General features: G+C 44.2%; 1 protein-coding gene across 3 annotated transcripts in view; it reads left to right on the forward strand.

Moving 5' to 3' along the window:
* Positions 1-12,747, forward strand: part of PAX7 (paired box 7) — a gene marked incomplete at both ends in the record, with an annotated part of 101,881 nt that overhangs the window by 48,646 nt on the left and 40,488 nt on the right. For all 3 annotated transcript variants that reach the window (XM_082493686.1, XM_082493684.1, XM_082493685.1), the window contains one exon: positions 1,921-2,120. In XM_082493686.1, coding sequence (XP_082349812.1) covers positions 1,921-2,120 — 200 coding nt within the window. The remainder of the gene's footprint in view (positions 1-1,920; positions 2,121-12,747) is intronic.

Consider the following 12,747-nt stretch of genomic DNA (forward strand, 5'->3'; position numbering starts at 1 on the left):
GTGGGATAGATGCTCCTCCTCTGAAGTCAACAGTGAATTTCTCACTGAATTCAGTGAGAAATGAAGGGTTCTTGATTTAAAAAGATGAACATTTGTAAAGACCCTATGCATTGGTAAGCCAGAGCTAGAAGAAGGGAAAACCTCTTAAGGTGATGTGTTTGTCTCTAAAACAAGCCATCTGCTCCTCTGCAGCAGAGTTTCTCTGACTCCAGCGCAACTGCAGTTAGCTGAGTTCTGACACTGCATCCTCCCTGTGAAGCCCCAAGACATAAAAGCATTTTTGTATTGCAGCAAGCTGAATGCAATGGCATTTTGTGGTGATCTCAGTATAAACAAGTGAGCTCCGATGGGATATTTGCCTCATACTCCTCAAACCACCGCCACTCTTGAGCAGCTGTTGGGGAAGTCACAGCTGCTGTTCCCAGCTCTGAAAAGAAAAAGGCAGATTTTTGGATGATGATAGTATAGGAGCTGAACAAAAAGAGAGGACTGAAAAACACTGTTAGTAACTTTAGGGAACTTTATCGTCAAAATGAGCATATGTAAATCCTGCTTTAATCCTAAATTAGCAAAAGCTTACTCAAAGGAAAAAACATTTCTCCGTGAGCATGGTGTTTAAGCAGATTCTGCCTCTCGGTCTGTCTGTGCAGTTATTCTGAAAGATAGCAGTGAAGCTTGGTAGTACAAAAAATGTGTGCACGTTTAATGAGTCTCCTATTTTCATGACAGAGAAGGAAAAGGTGACAGAGGCCAGATCTCTCACCTAGCTGAAAGGTTTCATATGTCATATTGTTCCTTCTCTGTTGCCATGAGCCGGTGGCACATTTTTCACTGTCCCAAAGGCAGAAATAAAGTTTTGGCCTGGCTGAGATCCTCCATACATCAACATCTTCACGGCGTGGAACCGATAACCTGCATATGGCACATCTTTGAAACCCAAGCTTTGCTCCATGAGAGGCCTCTGGCGAACACTGAAGTCACAGCTAATGCTGTTCTTGGTGCGTCCTCTCTAAAATCCACTGGGTCTGACTGTAGACTTGGTGAATATCAATGTAGTGCCTTCTGCTTTATTCTCCAGACCAAAAAAAAAAAAAAAGAGCAAAACTGGGGTTACTTATTCTGGCTATGCTTACTCAGGTTTGGTAAGTGCCTCAGGAGGCAATAGATGTGGTGCCGGGTTCAAGGCAGGGAGAAAGGAAGGGCAGAGGTCCAGGGCAAGTGAAGGTGGAAGAAGTAAGTGACCAATTAGACACTGATAAAGGACTTTCATGGCATCTTAATGCTTCAGGAGTCTGGCCTTGTGCAAAACTTCTGCTGAAATTGGGGAAGAGGAGACCTGTATCCTGTGAGCAGAGGTGAAGCGGAGTTGGAAAGGTTTTTCCCAGCTGAAAAAATTCCTAGTATTTTTTTTTTCTTCCTAAGGTGGTTTAAAAAAATTGAAATATCAGACATTGATACTTGACAAAACACAAGAGGAAATTAGGCTGCACAAGTCAAAGCATCGTGTATTGAATTTTTATCTGCTCATTTCAGCTTCCATATCTTTTCAGTGTAAAATGTACAACTCTGAAACACAGTCATTTCTAATAAAAAATGGTAATTTCTTGAAATAAGTCAACAACTGGAAGTTCTTTCACTGCAACAATTTGAACAGCAGACTTCGAACCATCCCTTTCCTACAAAGAGTTCTGATTTTCACAGATTGTCTTTTTACAATGTGGGAAAAAATAATAGTTGGAAACTGCAGGAATAGCATAAAACTGATAGATGTATTGTACGTGGATGGAGTATTTGTTTTGATGGACACCATCAGAGTAGAACTGAGATTACTTTGCTGAGCTGCTTAACTCTTCCAATAGCCATTCTCCCTATGGCTTTTTAATCATGCAAGCCTCATCTCCCATTTCTTTTCCACCCCAGGTAACAGGCTGGACGAAGGCTCTGATGTCGAATCTGAACCAGATCTGCCTTTGAAGCGCAAGCAACGCCGCAGTCGAACCACTTTCACCGCTGAGCAGCTGGAGGAGCTGGAGAAGGCCTTTGAGAGAACCCACTACCCAGACATCTACACACGAGAGGAGCTAGCTCAGAGAACCAAGCTCACGGAGGCCAGAGTTCAGGTAAGGACTAGAGCCAGCGTGTGGCAAGTCAGCATGGTGGCTCGGCTTCTTGTTTACCTTGGGGAAGGAGGTACTAGTGCAGGGGATGAGGATGTTGAAAGGATGCAGTTCTTCTCTGGAGCCACATCTGCAAGGATCTAAGACTTAAATCCAGTTCTGCAGATTCCCACGTTCCCATGGATTTGCAGATATGCCATTTGGATTTGGCCGGTTGCAGAGGTACCAGCTGGAGGGTTTCCATCCAGGTTGGGACCAGGAGCCAAACTTTCCCTAACTTGGCAAAGCATTTAGCTCTCTGTTTTCTCTTGGAGAAAATTCCTCCATTTGCCTAGGAGGAAGCAGTGTGTGTGTATGTTTGTATTTGGTGTTTTAGGAGAACTCACACCATTTACCCACCTTGCCCAGGGGAGCAGATCATATTTTGCGAAGTTTGCAAGTTCTTTGTGTGAATTTTCATAAAACTTTTTTTCCCCCCAATCTCCAGAGAGCACAAAAAGGGTGGGGGGAGGGAAGAAGAGGGGAGGAGCAGGAAGGGAGGGTTTGGAGCGGGGGACTCTGACATCTACACGATTAATAGCCCTTGTGGGAACTCCACACAGAGACCCTTATGTCTTCCAGATAAAGGCTGGGTCAGCAGTGTGTGCAAACACGCAGAGGGATAAGGAGTGTGAACAGATCGGGAGGTATAATAGAGTCCCTTGGGGAACGGGAAGGAAAGGGGGAGGGATTGGGGATTGTGCTGGGTTAAAGAAGTGAAATGGAGACCCCAGCAGTCCGTCCTCCGTGCGGCCAGCACGATTAGGTTTCAGGCTAAGCACAGGGGTCTCTGTGCATGCAGCCAAGAGTTGAATTGCGGGCACTGGGAGAGGAGGGAAAGAGTACTTCAGGCTTGTGACAGGGAAACAGTCAATTAACCAGCTCCTCTGAAACAAAACAGGCTTTTTTTTTGTTCTGCAGTTCTCAGGATAATGAGCTTGATGTGCTTGCTCAGAAGCCAAAACCCCCAGAAGTTTTTGCTGTTTTCCCCCAGCTGTCTGGGAATGGACATTTCTCCCCACACCTGGGACATTCACTGGTTAAGGACTTTTCCCATGAGCCTTGTTTCCCAAAGAAGTGCTAAGCCAGTTGCAGCACTGCAGCAGATGCCCTCTCACCTCCCTCCAGCTTTCTCTTGAGAGGTACTGGATTTTCCTGAGTCCATCGTCCCTCAAGGTTTGGCTGTAGTGACTGCACAAAGGAAATCTAGCAAATTTCAAACTCATTCTAGTTTTGATCTTAGCCAGGAGACCGTGCCAGAGTGTTCAATAGTAATAGTGTTAATTTGCTAGCCATGAAGGTTCATAGATAGATGGAGCCTGGGAAAGTGGCTAATTTAGGCAACTAAGCTACCAAAAGTTGGAAAGTGTAGATTCCCTCATTTTGTGTTTTCCATATTCTGTTTCTAATTGGTCTTGCTTGTTGTAGATGGACATAAGATGTTAAGGAGGAAATAGAATGAGATGTTTCTGTGGCAAACAGATGGAAAAAAAGGAGTTTCAGGGGAGAACAGAATTTAGGAACACCTTTTTATGGGGTGAGAGAAACCCGTGTTGCATGAGCCGTGATGTGGGCATGCTGGGGAGGAAGGGAAAAGCCCGGAAGTGCCAGGGAGTGCAAAAACCAGAGGCAGGTTCTCTCTTTTCTAAGGCACTCTGACCTCACTGTGACAAGGCTTGGGAGAAAGGAGGGAGGCAAAAACAGAAAGGGAAAGCTAAATAAATAAATAAAGAGAACCTTTCCCTCGTCTCAAGCTGTGATCTCCAAATCCCCCTACTTGCTCCCAGGCAGCTTGCATGGAGGTTCCTGCCAGGGCTCTAGTAGCAGCTGTTCTCCAAGGCACATTCCTGATGGCTTTCTCATTCCGACATCCTGGCAGAGTCAGCTTCTTCCCACCACTTTTAAGCCTGCCGCCCCTTGTAAAATTTTCTGGATATCAGAGCAGATCTTTTACTGGCTCTCGGGAGCTACAAACATTAGTCAATCAAGTTCTTGTGGAAAAAAAAAAGAAAAAAAAAAAAGCCACACACACACACACATCCACACATGTACCCATACAGCAGGGAATCATCTACCACCTAATAGTCTTACTCCTGTCTCAACAGAGTTTTTAAGGCCAAGAGACGTGCTTTGGATTAGAGATGGCTGTTAAAACAGCAGGGCCAGCTGAGATCAGGGTTTCTGGGTGTTGAGGGCCATGCCAACATCTACCCATCTATCTTGTCCCCAAAAGCTTATCATGTTAACTTGTAAAATGGGAGGCAGACGTATGAAAAGTATTTTGTGACCCATAGTCACAGAAGAAACTCGAGAGCAGCCTTCGCTGCTCCTCAATGTCTGGTCATTGCTTCATCCACCTTCTGGATCTCTTGTCTGGATCTTGTCTGCTGTGCAGCTGGATCATGCCCTAGTCTCTGAATCACAGCTCAGGTGTAGCTATCAGGCTTTCTTACTCTACTGTATATACGCAACATCCCTGCACTAGAATTCCATTTTGCTAATCACCGTATGAGCACTGAACAAAAACAAGTGGGCCTGTCTATCTCTTTGCTTCTTTCTCCTCACCTCTGTGCTTTACCATGTGAAAGGTGAACTTACCTAAGTCTCATTTGTTCTCTCTGATACCTGAGTATTCGCGTACCATAATCTCTTCCATGTGAAAAGCTGATAGCTCTGTTAAACTTTATTGGCAGGCCTCAGAGTCTGGCTGGTCACGCAGCTGTCCAGCTAAGTGGAAGTTTGACACGTTGACAGCTAATAAAATTCACAAGCTGAACAACAAGAGGGGGTGGTGGTGAGGAGCAGTTCCAAGATCCGGTTTCTCATCTGCTAGGAAGATCACGGGAGGGTGAGCAGTATTTTTGCAAGGTCACTGCGGTGTCTGTGTGGTTGAGACACAGGATTCCAGCATTCAGACTTCAGCGCACCCAAAGGTACGAGCCATTAAAAGGTTAATCTCAAATTGAGCATAACCAGGGACAAGACTGCTATGGATTGCCGGAAGGATCAGAATTACAGTGACAAACGCATGCCCAGAGAGGCCACCAGTGGAAATTCCCACTGCCTTGTTTTTGTGCAAGGCAATGTCTTGACTCATGTGTCCACACTAATTGTCCTGTACTGAACAAATTCTTGCCCATCTGCAAGCTCCTGTTTCCACCCTTCCAGAAAACAAGCTGTTGCATGCTGAGCATTCACGGATTTAAAAATTAAGTCTAACAGCTAAGCAATTCACTTAGCTAATTTAATGGAAGCTTTGATTTTGATCTTGAATGTATTTTGGGTTTTTACACCATTTTTTGCAATTATCTAACTGAGGATGTCAAAAGTTTTTATACAGAAAAAAACCCTAAATGGGATTCTGTGATTTTGAAACTTTTGTCCCTGGTATTTCTAGAGAAGGGACATTTTTCAGAACAACCCTTTTCTCATAAACGTTTTAGCTTTGTCGATACACTGTTTTTCAATAGGAAAATAGTTTTGTCGGGAAATTCTTGTCTAGGTGTAGAAATGACTTCTCAAAGCAATGCTAATGTCAAAAGAAATAGCAGGTACAGCAGTCATGGGACTAGGGAGTTGAAACTAATCCTTCTCCTAGACAATCCCATTTGTGGATCTGTTTGCCCAAGTGTGTTGTGTTTTTAAGGCTGGTTACCAACAAACCCTATGCTTATTTCTGTTTTTTACTTGGACAATACCAACAGAAAGAAATGAAATATAAGGTAAAACAAAGCACCGCATATACCCAAATTTTCCTCAGGTCAGCAATGCAATCCCAAGTCACTTAGAAATTTCTGCAGTGAAAATGTTTTTCACAAATAGACCTCGGTGCATAGGTTCCCAAGCAAGCAGCCCATCTCTGTTTTTCCTGGTGCTATAATGAGTCAGATGTGGCAGGCGCCAAAGTATTATCTCAAAAGGCTTTCCCAGAAGCCTACCAAAATTGTTCCCCCAAAATAGATGGCAGGTTTTGCTTCTCAGCATCACCTGCAGGTGATTCAGATGGTCATACGCCAGGCAGCTGGGTATAAGCATCTATACTGCTAGAAGTACATTAATCCTGGTTCCTATGGTTTGGGTAGTGGGTGCTTTCTGGAAATAAATAAGAAGTGTGAAGGGGTGGGTGTGTTGTGATGCTGATGTCTGTTATTAATCCCCAGGAAATTCCATGCACTGAGAAACCGTTATTCCAATAACAAAATTAAACTAGACAGCAGGAGTCGCAACCCAGTGCTTTATTGATCAATTTTATGATGGATACCATTGTGATTTCTGCCTGGGAGAAAATGGATGTTTCATTTAATAAAAAGGCTCAGAGCAATTCTGTCTCTGAGATCTTGGTGCATTTCTAGGCTACTCAGACAATGTGTATTTTATGACACAGTTTCAAACTGTAGTAAACAAACAGCCATATTCTAGATCATGCTGCAGCGGCTCAGACATGCCAAATGGAGTGCCAGAAAAGAAATTCCATTCAATTTTACTTGAAATTTTTCACAAAGCGATTCTGTTCTCAGTGCAAAGAAGCTGAAAACCATCATTTACCAGCAGTACTCTGAAGTCTAGTTTCCAGAAAATACATGGATTTCTCAGGAACTTCTCAAATATCTCTGTTGTGGGCTAGTGGGGACCTCAGTGCTCTTTCACCAGCTGTCACTGTGGTCAAAGGTCTATCCTGTTCCTTGAGATGGTGCTTTTTGAAGTTGAAGGTATTATATGAAGGGATGGTATGGCGGTAAGCAGGTCTCCCCCAGCTCTGGGCATTAACTTGAGTCATGCAAAACTGCTGGAGCCTAATGCTGTTTGCCTGGTGTTTTGCTTCCCAAACTCTTTGAGATGTGTCCAAACTGGCTCTTCTGAGGCAATCCCCCTCCCTTAAGGGTCAGCTGAGAATGTTTTCTTTCTTCCTGAGGGTCCGACTAGTTTACATTTCTTGTGAAGAGAGCTGCGATGAGGTTATGACACAACAGCTGCCCTGTGTTTTTGGCAGCAGCCGGGGCACTGAGAGGCTGTGCAGAGGAGCCGGCAGTTGGGGCTCTCGTTGGCAGAGGCTGGCTTGGCACACTCGTTTTCCACGGCACAGGGCCAGCCGTGCTCTCGCACACCGGAGCATCCAGATAGACGGCCCACGGCAAGAACAGCCCCTGGCACCATGGCAGCCGGTCCGTGAGAACCACGGTGGTACTGCCGATGCGTGTGCCCAGGCACGTCGAGAGACCAGTGGTGCGATGCCAAGCAGCATCCAGCTCCCAGGAGAGGTCGGGGCGAGGGTAGCACACTGACAGCCAGCTTTAAAAAAGCGGCTCTGCGAGGTAAAGCCAGCGAGGGCTGAATGCAGCTGAGATGGTGAGGAGGGTCCAGATGCTTCCCCCTCACGTCTCATGGAGATCTCACTGCAGAAGGATGTTGCTGATGAGAGAGGTTGGCCGCTGTCTTGTAACGTTAATTTCTGTTTGCTTAGTGAATCTGTGCTCGATGTCTCATGGCATTGCTGCTGTTCTTTCACATCTCTCCAGCCTGAACTAGAAACAGAAAAGCAATTGGATTAGAGTAACCTATAGCATACTTGCCCCAGCTAACATGCTGCAAATAAACCCTCAGTCTATTTACCAGTCACATAAATTATAGGCAAAAACAAACCGTAAAGTAAATTTCCAGGTATCCAAACTGTCAAACTGGCAAGTCTTTTTCCACCTGAACTTTGGAAAAGCCGGAGATGATCTCTTAAAATTGCAGGCACATCCTATGTCTGTATCTAAGGGTTTGCTTAGCAAAAGTCAGCACATTTGTTATTTGTAGTAGAATTACAGTAACCAGCCCCCTTGGAAATAGAAATGTCCCACTGACAGGGGACATAGTCCCAGCTATGTAAGCCTTAGGGCATCTTGCTGGAGAGAGTCAGCGCTATTTCGTTAAGTATATTATACTTTACTGAAGATGAAAATGATAAGCCTAATCCTGTAGTCCTTCTGGCAAAGCATTGGTTGAAATCAACAGGAATGAATATAAACTTCAGGACTTGCAGCATAATTTGACAAGGCCAGCTTGTTTTGTACGTGTGGGGCAGGGAATCTGTATGCAACAGAGAAATGCATGTCAGAAAGGGCTCCTTTGAACTTGCTGGCTTCTGCAGATGGAGGAATCCATTCAGTTCAGTAAAATGTGATTTTTAGATAAAATTGTGGATATTTGTGTTGAGATGCAAAACCTAGAACTGACTTTTTGATTGTTTGTCCTATACTGCTTTTGTTGGTCTGCCTTGGACCAAGGAGCAGGACTGCCAGCCTCATGGTCACAGGCTGAAAAAGAGATCCTCTAAACAATGTGGTAATGATTTGATTTTCTTACAAAGGAACGAGGGCCCAGAGGCCAAAGCAATGAACAAGATCCCAGTTCCTTGGGTGAAACGCTTGTGTATAACACTGCGCACTCAGCTGGTCTAAATGGAAGTCAGTGAAGTTGCACTGATTTATAGCAGCAGAGTGTCTGTCCCATTGTATTAAAAACAAATAGGGCCTCCCAGAGGTTTTATGAGAAGAACCTTTATCACAAAATTTCCAGTCCAACAAGGGTGTGTACCAAAATGTTTCTCATACTCTTTGCTCATATGCTCTGCACTGAACCTCTGATTCTAGCAGAGCCGCCACCCAGCGTGTGCCCAGTAAAGCCAGCAAGTATGCTGTGGCTTCAAGCAGCTAGCACACGTGGCTCTTGTCTGTTCTCAATCTCCCCAGCTAAGGAGGATTTCTGTTTACTGGGACACCAATTAAAGAGATTCTGTTTGGTCAACAACAGAAAATGTTTATAATAATCAGGAGGAAGGTTCACCAGGGTGTTTTAATCTTTGAGCCACTTCCTGTAGCACTTAAGTTATTTGTAAAAGCTCATAGGTTTTTCTTTTGAAAAAAAAAAAAAAAATTATAGTGGGAATGGATGTGCTGCTGGTTTGCTGTTAAAGTCCAGCCTATCTCTACCCAAACAACAGCAGCAGGAACTCGGCTCTCCAACATCCCATTCACCTCAGTGAGGTGTGAACATCAAAGCTTGTTCCGAAATGTTTAAATGCAACTCCAACACCATTCAGACTTGGCTTCTAAGAAGCAAGTGTTCAAGTGGAGAAAAAGCACTTCATAAAATACGCTACCTTGCAGCTGCTTTATGACAGCAGTGAACTCATCCTAATGTCTTTCAGCTTCCACAAGTCCCATGCATCCTCAGAGATAAACAGACAAGCAAAACAGAGGTTTTATTTTAAATTTTATTTTATTTGAACTGAATTTCCTCTGACAACTGAAATAATTGCTGAGAAGCACAGTCTGTAAAATGCAGAGCTGGAAAACACAATATTTGCAAACAATCATTCAGTATCCAACAGCTATTTCATTCAATGATAATATTTTTTTACCTGTAAATATTATTAACTTTTATTACTGTAAGGGGTAAAGCTGCATCACTGGGCAGGGTTGGATTTGGACCTGTGAAGCCATGAGTTCAAACCTGGGCTTAGGATGTCTCAGTGTGTAGGTAGACAGATCTATCCCATTTCTCCTGCCTCCTGCTTCCCCATCTGGAGTATGAACTCCATTAGCAGTTATAAAGTGTTCATACTGTGATGATCATTTAAAGGTAGAGATGGCCTTTTGGTTGAGGAAGTGTTTGTGACATGATTAATTCTTAGACAGCCACTCAAAGATTATAAAGAATATTGCAAGAGTAAAGTAATCAATGTCACAATCAAATATTTCACTGCTAACAACGGTTTGTTTTTGTAAAAAAAAAAGTGTTTTGCAAAAAAAAATCCACATACCACTAACTGTTTGTTGAAATTCTTCAATAGATTGTTATAAATAGCTAACACCTTCAGGAACTGGGGTATGCCAGGAGAAATATAGGCTAAATTCATTGGATAATCTCATTTGTGAAGCATCATTTGTTCTGCTTCACTAATGTTGTTTAATATCTATCTTAACCATATCACCCACAAGTGACAGAGGCGCAACGTTTTGTGCACTTAACAAAAATGTCACTAGATACAGCTGTATCCCTACATGCGCAGATAAAAATCTACGTGCCTAAAATCAGTGCACATTTTTTCTGGTTCTGTAAAGAATTATCTCAGGAGCCTCAATGATGCTTGTATGTCTCTGATGTCTCTTTTTCACACTCCTCAGCACCTGGCAGAGGAAGTGTAATTGTCACTAAATTGTTGTAGGGAATTACAGGATCCCGACTCACTGTAACATCTCAGCCCTTTCCAGTCTGGGAGGGCTGACTCTCAGCACCATCTGAAAGAAGGCATTCGGATGGAGCAATAACTACCCCAGTCTCACATCGCTGTTGCTGCTAGAGTTCCCCTCTAAAAGCCTTCTGCAGCAGCCTCCTGGGAAGCCCAGGATTTGTAGCATTTGTGACTAGTGTGGCCAAGGCACTGCAGGGTTCTGCCCTGGTTCAAAGGAGAACCTGGAGAGGACCCAATCTGGCAGTTGCCTCTATGCAACCTGGGGAGGAAACTCATCTGACTTTGGTGGAATTTTTTTGGTGTGCTTGGGCCATAAATGGCCATATGATGCTATTCCACCTGGTTTCTGCAACCTCTTGGGCCTGTGAAAGCAAACACATGTTGCATCTCTTCCATTCTGCTGAAAAGCAAAGGCACAACTTGGCTTTTCCATCCCTGTTTCCATTTATCAGCTCATTTATCCCATCTATCTTTCTCCAACATCAAGTCCTGATTAGGCTGAGCAGGAACACAACAGGCTTGCTTTCCCACAGGAGGCTCTTTTTGACCTTCCTTTCCTCTCCTTGTCTGACAAATTGTGAGAGCTGACCCATATCTCGGCGGCTGCAGGGATAATTCAGTCCAGCCCCATCCTGGCAGGCAGCTGTCTCTGCAGCCCTTCTCTGCTGGTTGAGAACAAGTGGCTGGGACATCTCGGGCCGGCCGTTGGCAGGGCTGGGCGCAGGCGTTCAGGTTAAATAAGAACCAGTGCTAACCTTTGCCCCAAACCCAATCTGGCCTGGAGGATGGGCTCTTCTGAAATCAGCTGGGTTCTGCGAGGCAGACAGTGATGAATTGGAGAGGTTTTTTAGTTTCCCCGTGCCTCCCTCTCCCACCTGTGAAGAGGATGGTGAAGGTAACAGATTGAGTCTTACCTGGACCCTGGGCATGACTAGAACATGAAGAACCTGCTTGGATATCTTCTTTTAAGTTGTTTTCCATGAGGGCTACCTGTATCTACCTGCTTCCCCTCAGCTAAGCTGAGCAGTTTCTCTAATGCATCTCCTGTTTACTTAATATATTCTGTAGAAGATAATTCACAGGGACAAAAGCCCCAAATGTCTTTAGCAGCTACAAACTGTTGTCTTCAGTGGCCTATATTGTACTTCCATACCCTTGGAAAGCAGCATGTTTACACAGCACAAGATCTCTTTGCTGTGCACAGACAAATGATCACGAAGAACTTGGCTTTTTAAGAAAAAGCAGGTTTCTGACGTGCTGGTTTTTTTTTTCTCCTGTTGGGATCTTTGCACAGCCCTTTTCCCAAGTGCTGGCTATGTTTGTTCCAGCATAAAACTCTAGTCATGTGATCCAGCCCCAGCAGCCTCTAGAACAATGTCTCCGTAGGCAGACCAGCAGCTTCAAAACTTCCTCCTCTTCCTCATCTTCTTCCCACCAGTCAGATTTTAGCAGCCGTAGCCTTCACCCCAGGCTTAACATGGTGTAACAGGATCCTCTGGCAGGGGGAATCTTTAGTGGCTGATAAAACCTTAACTGTTGTGAAATGAAAGCAGGTTCCCTTTGAAGTGCGCCTCGCATTACAGTTAGATGCTCTAGCCTCTATATTTTAACTACCAATAAAATGATTTATAAGCATAAAGGCCTGAGCCACCTTTAAGGCGGGGGAAGGGAAAGAATTGCTAACGTCATTAGCTGGAATGTATCTTCTTTTTTTCTGTGGGTTATAAATAAGGGGCAGAATCAACCTGTTTGGGCCATGAAATGTCCCTTCCTCTGCACGGGAAGATAAATCCTATCAATTTCTTTGTGGAAGGTTTCAGTGTATTTGTGGCTGGATTCTCCAGCCAGGCTCTGTTAGGAAGCACTACGTTTAAGCATGCAGTTGTGAATCTCATTTGGTGCATGTGTATTTACTATTATGATCATTTATTACTTGTTTTGCTATGATTCTCCAGCCAAGACAGAGATCTTGCTGTGCTGGATATGGTGCCTACTGGCAGTTAAAGAGAGCCTCTATCTCAGGTGGCTGATTGTTGAAATAAACTAAAATGTTAGAAAATGTGGCTTTTATCCTCAATTTAGAGGTGGCGATCTGATGTGCGGGTTGTATAAGGACCAAAATTTGTTGAATGCAGCGATGTTTCCACTGACTTCAAATCAGAAGAGCAATAGCTTTCCCAAAGTCACAGAAGGAGCCCGTAGCATAATTAAGAACTGACTTTCTCTCTCTGGTGATAGTCCACTGTCTCAAAAGTTACCTTTCCATTCTTCACAAGCTCATGCGCATTGTAGACCCAAGTATGCAAGACACCCCAAGAACGGCCCATGCATGGGCCTTTTTGGTTGACTCTA

The sequence above is a fragment of the Vanellus vanellus genome (assembly GCF_965231255.1).
Source record: "Vanellus vanellus genome assembly, chromosome: 20".
In the NCBI taxonomy this organism is placed as follows: Eukaryota; Metazoa; Chordata; class Aves; order Charadriiformes; family Charadriidae; genus Vanellus; species Vanellus vanellus.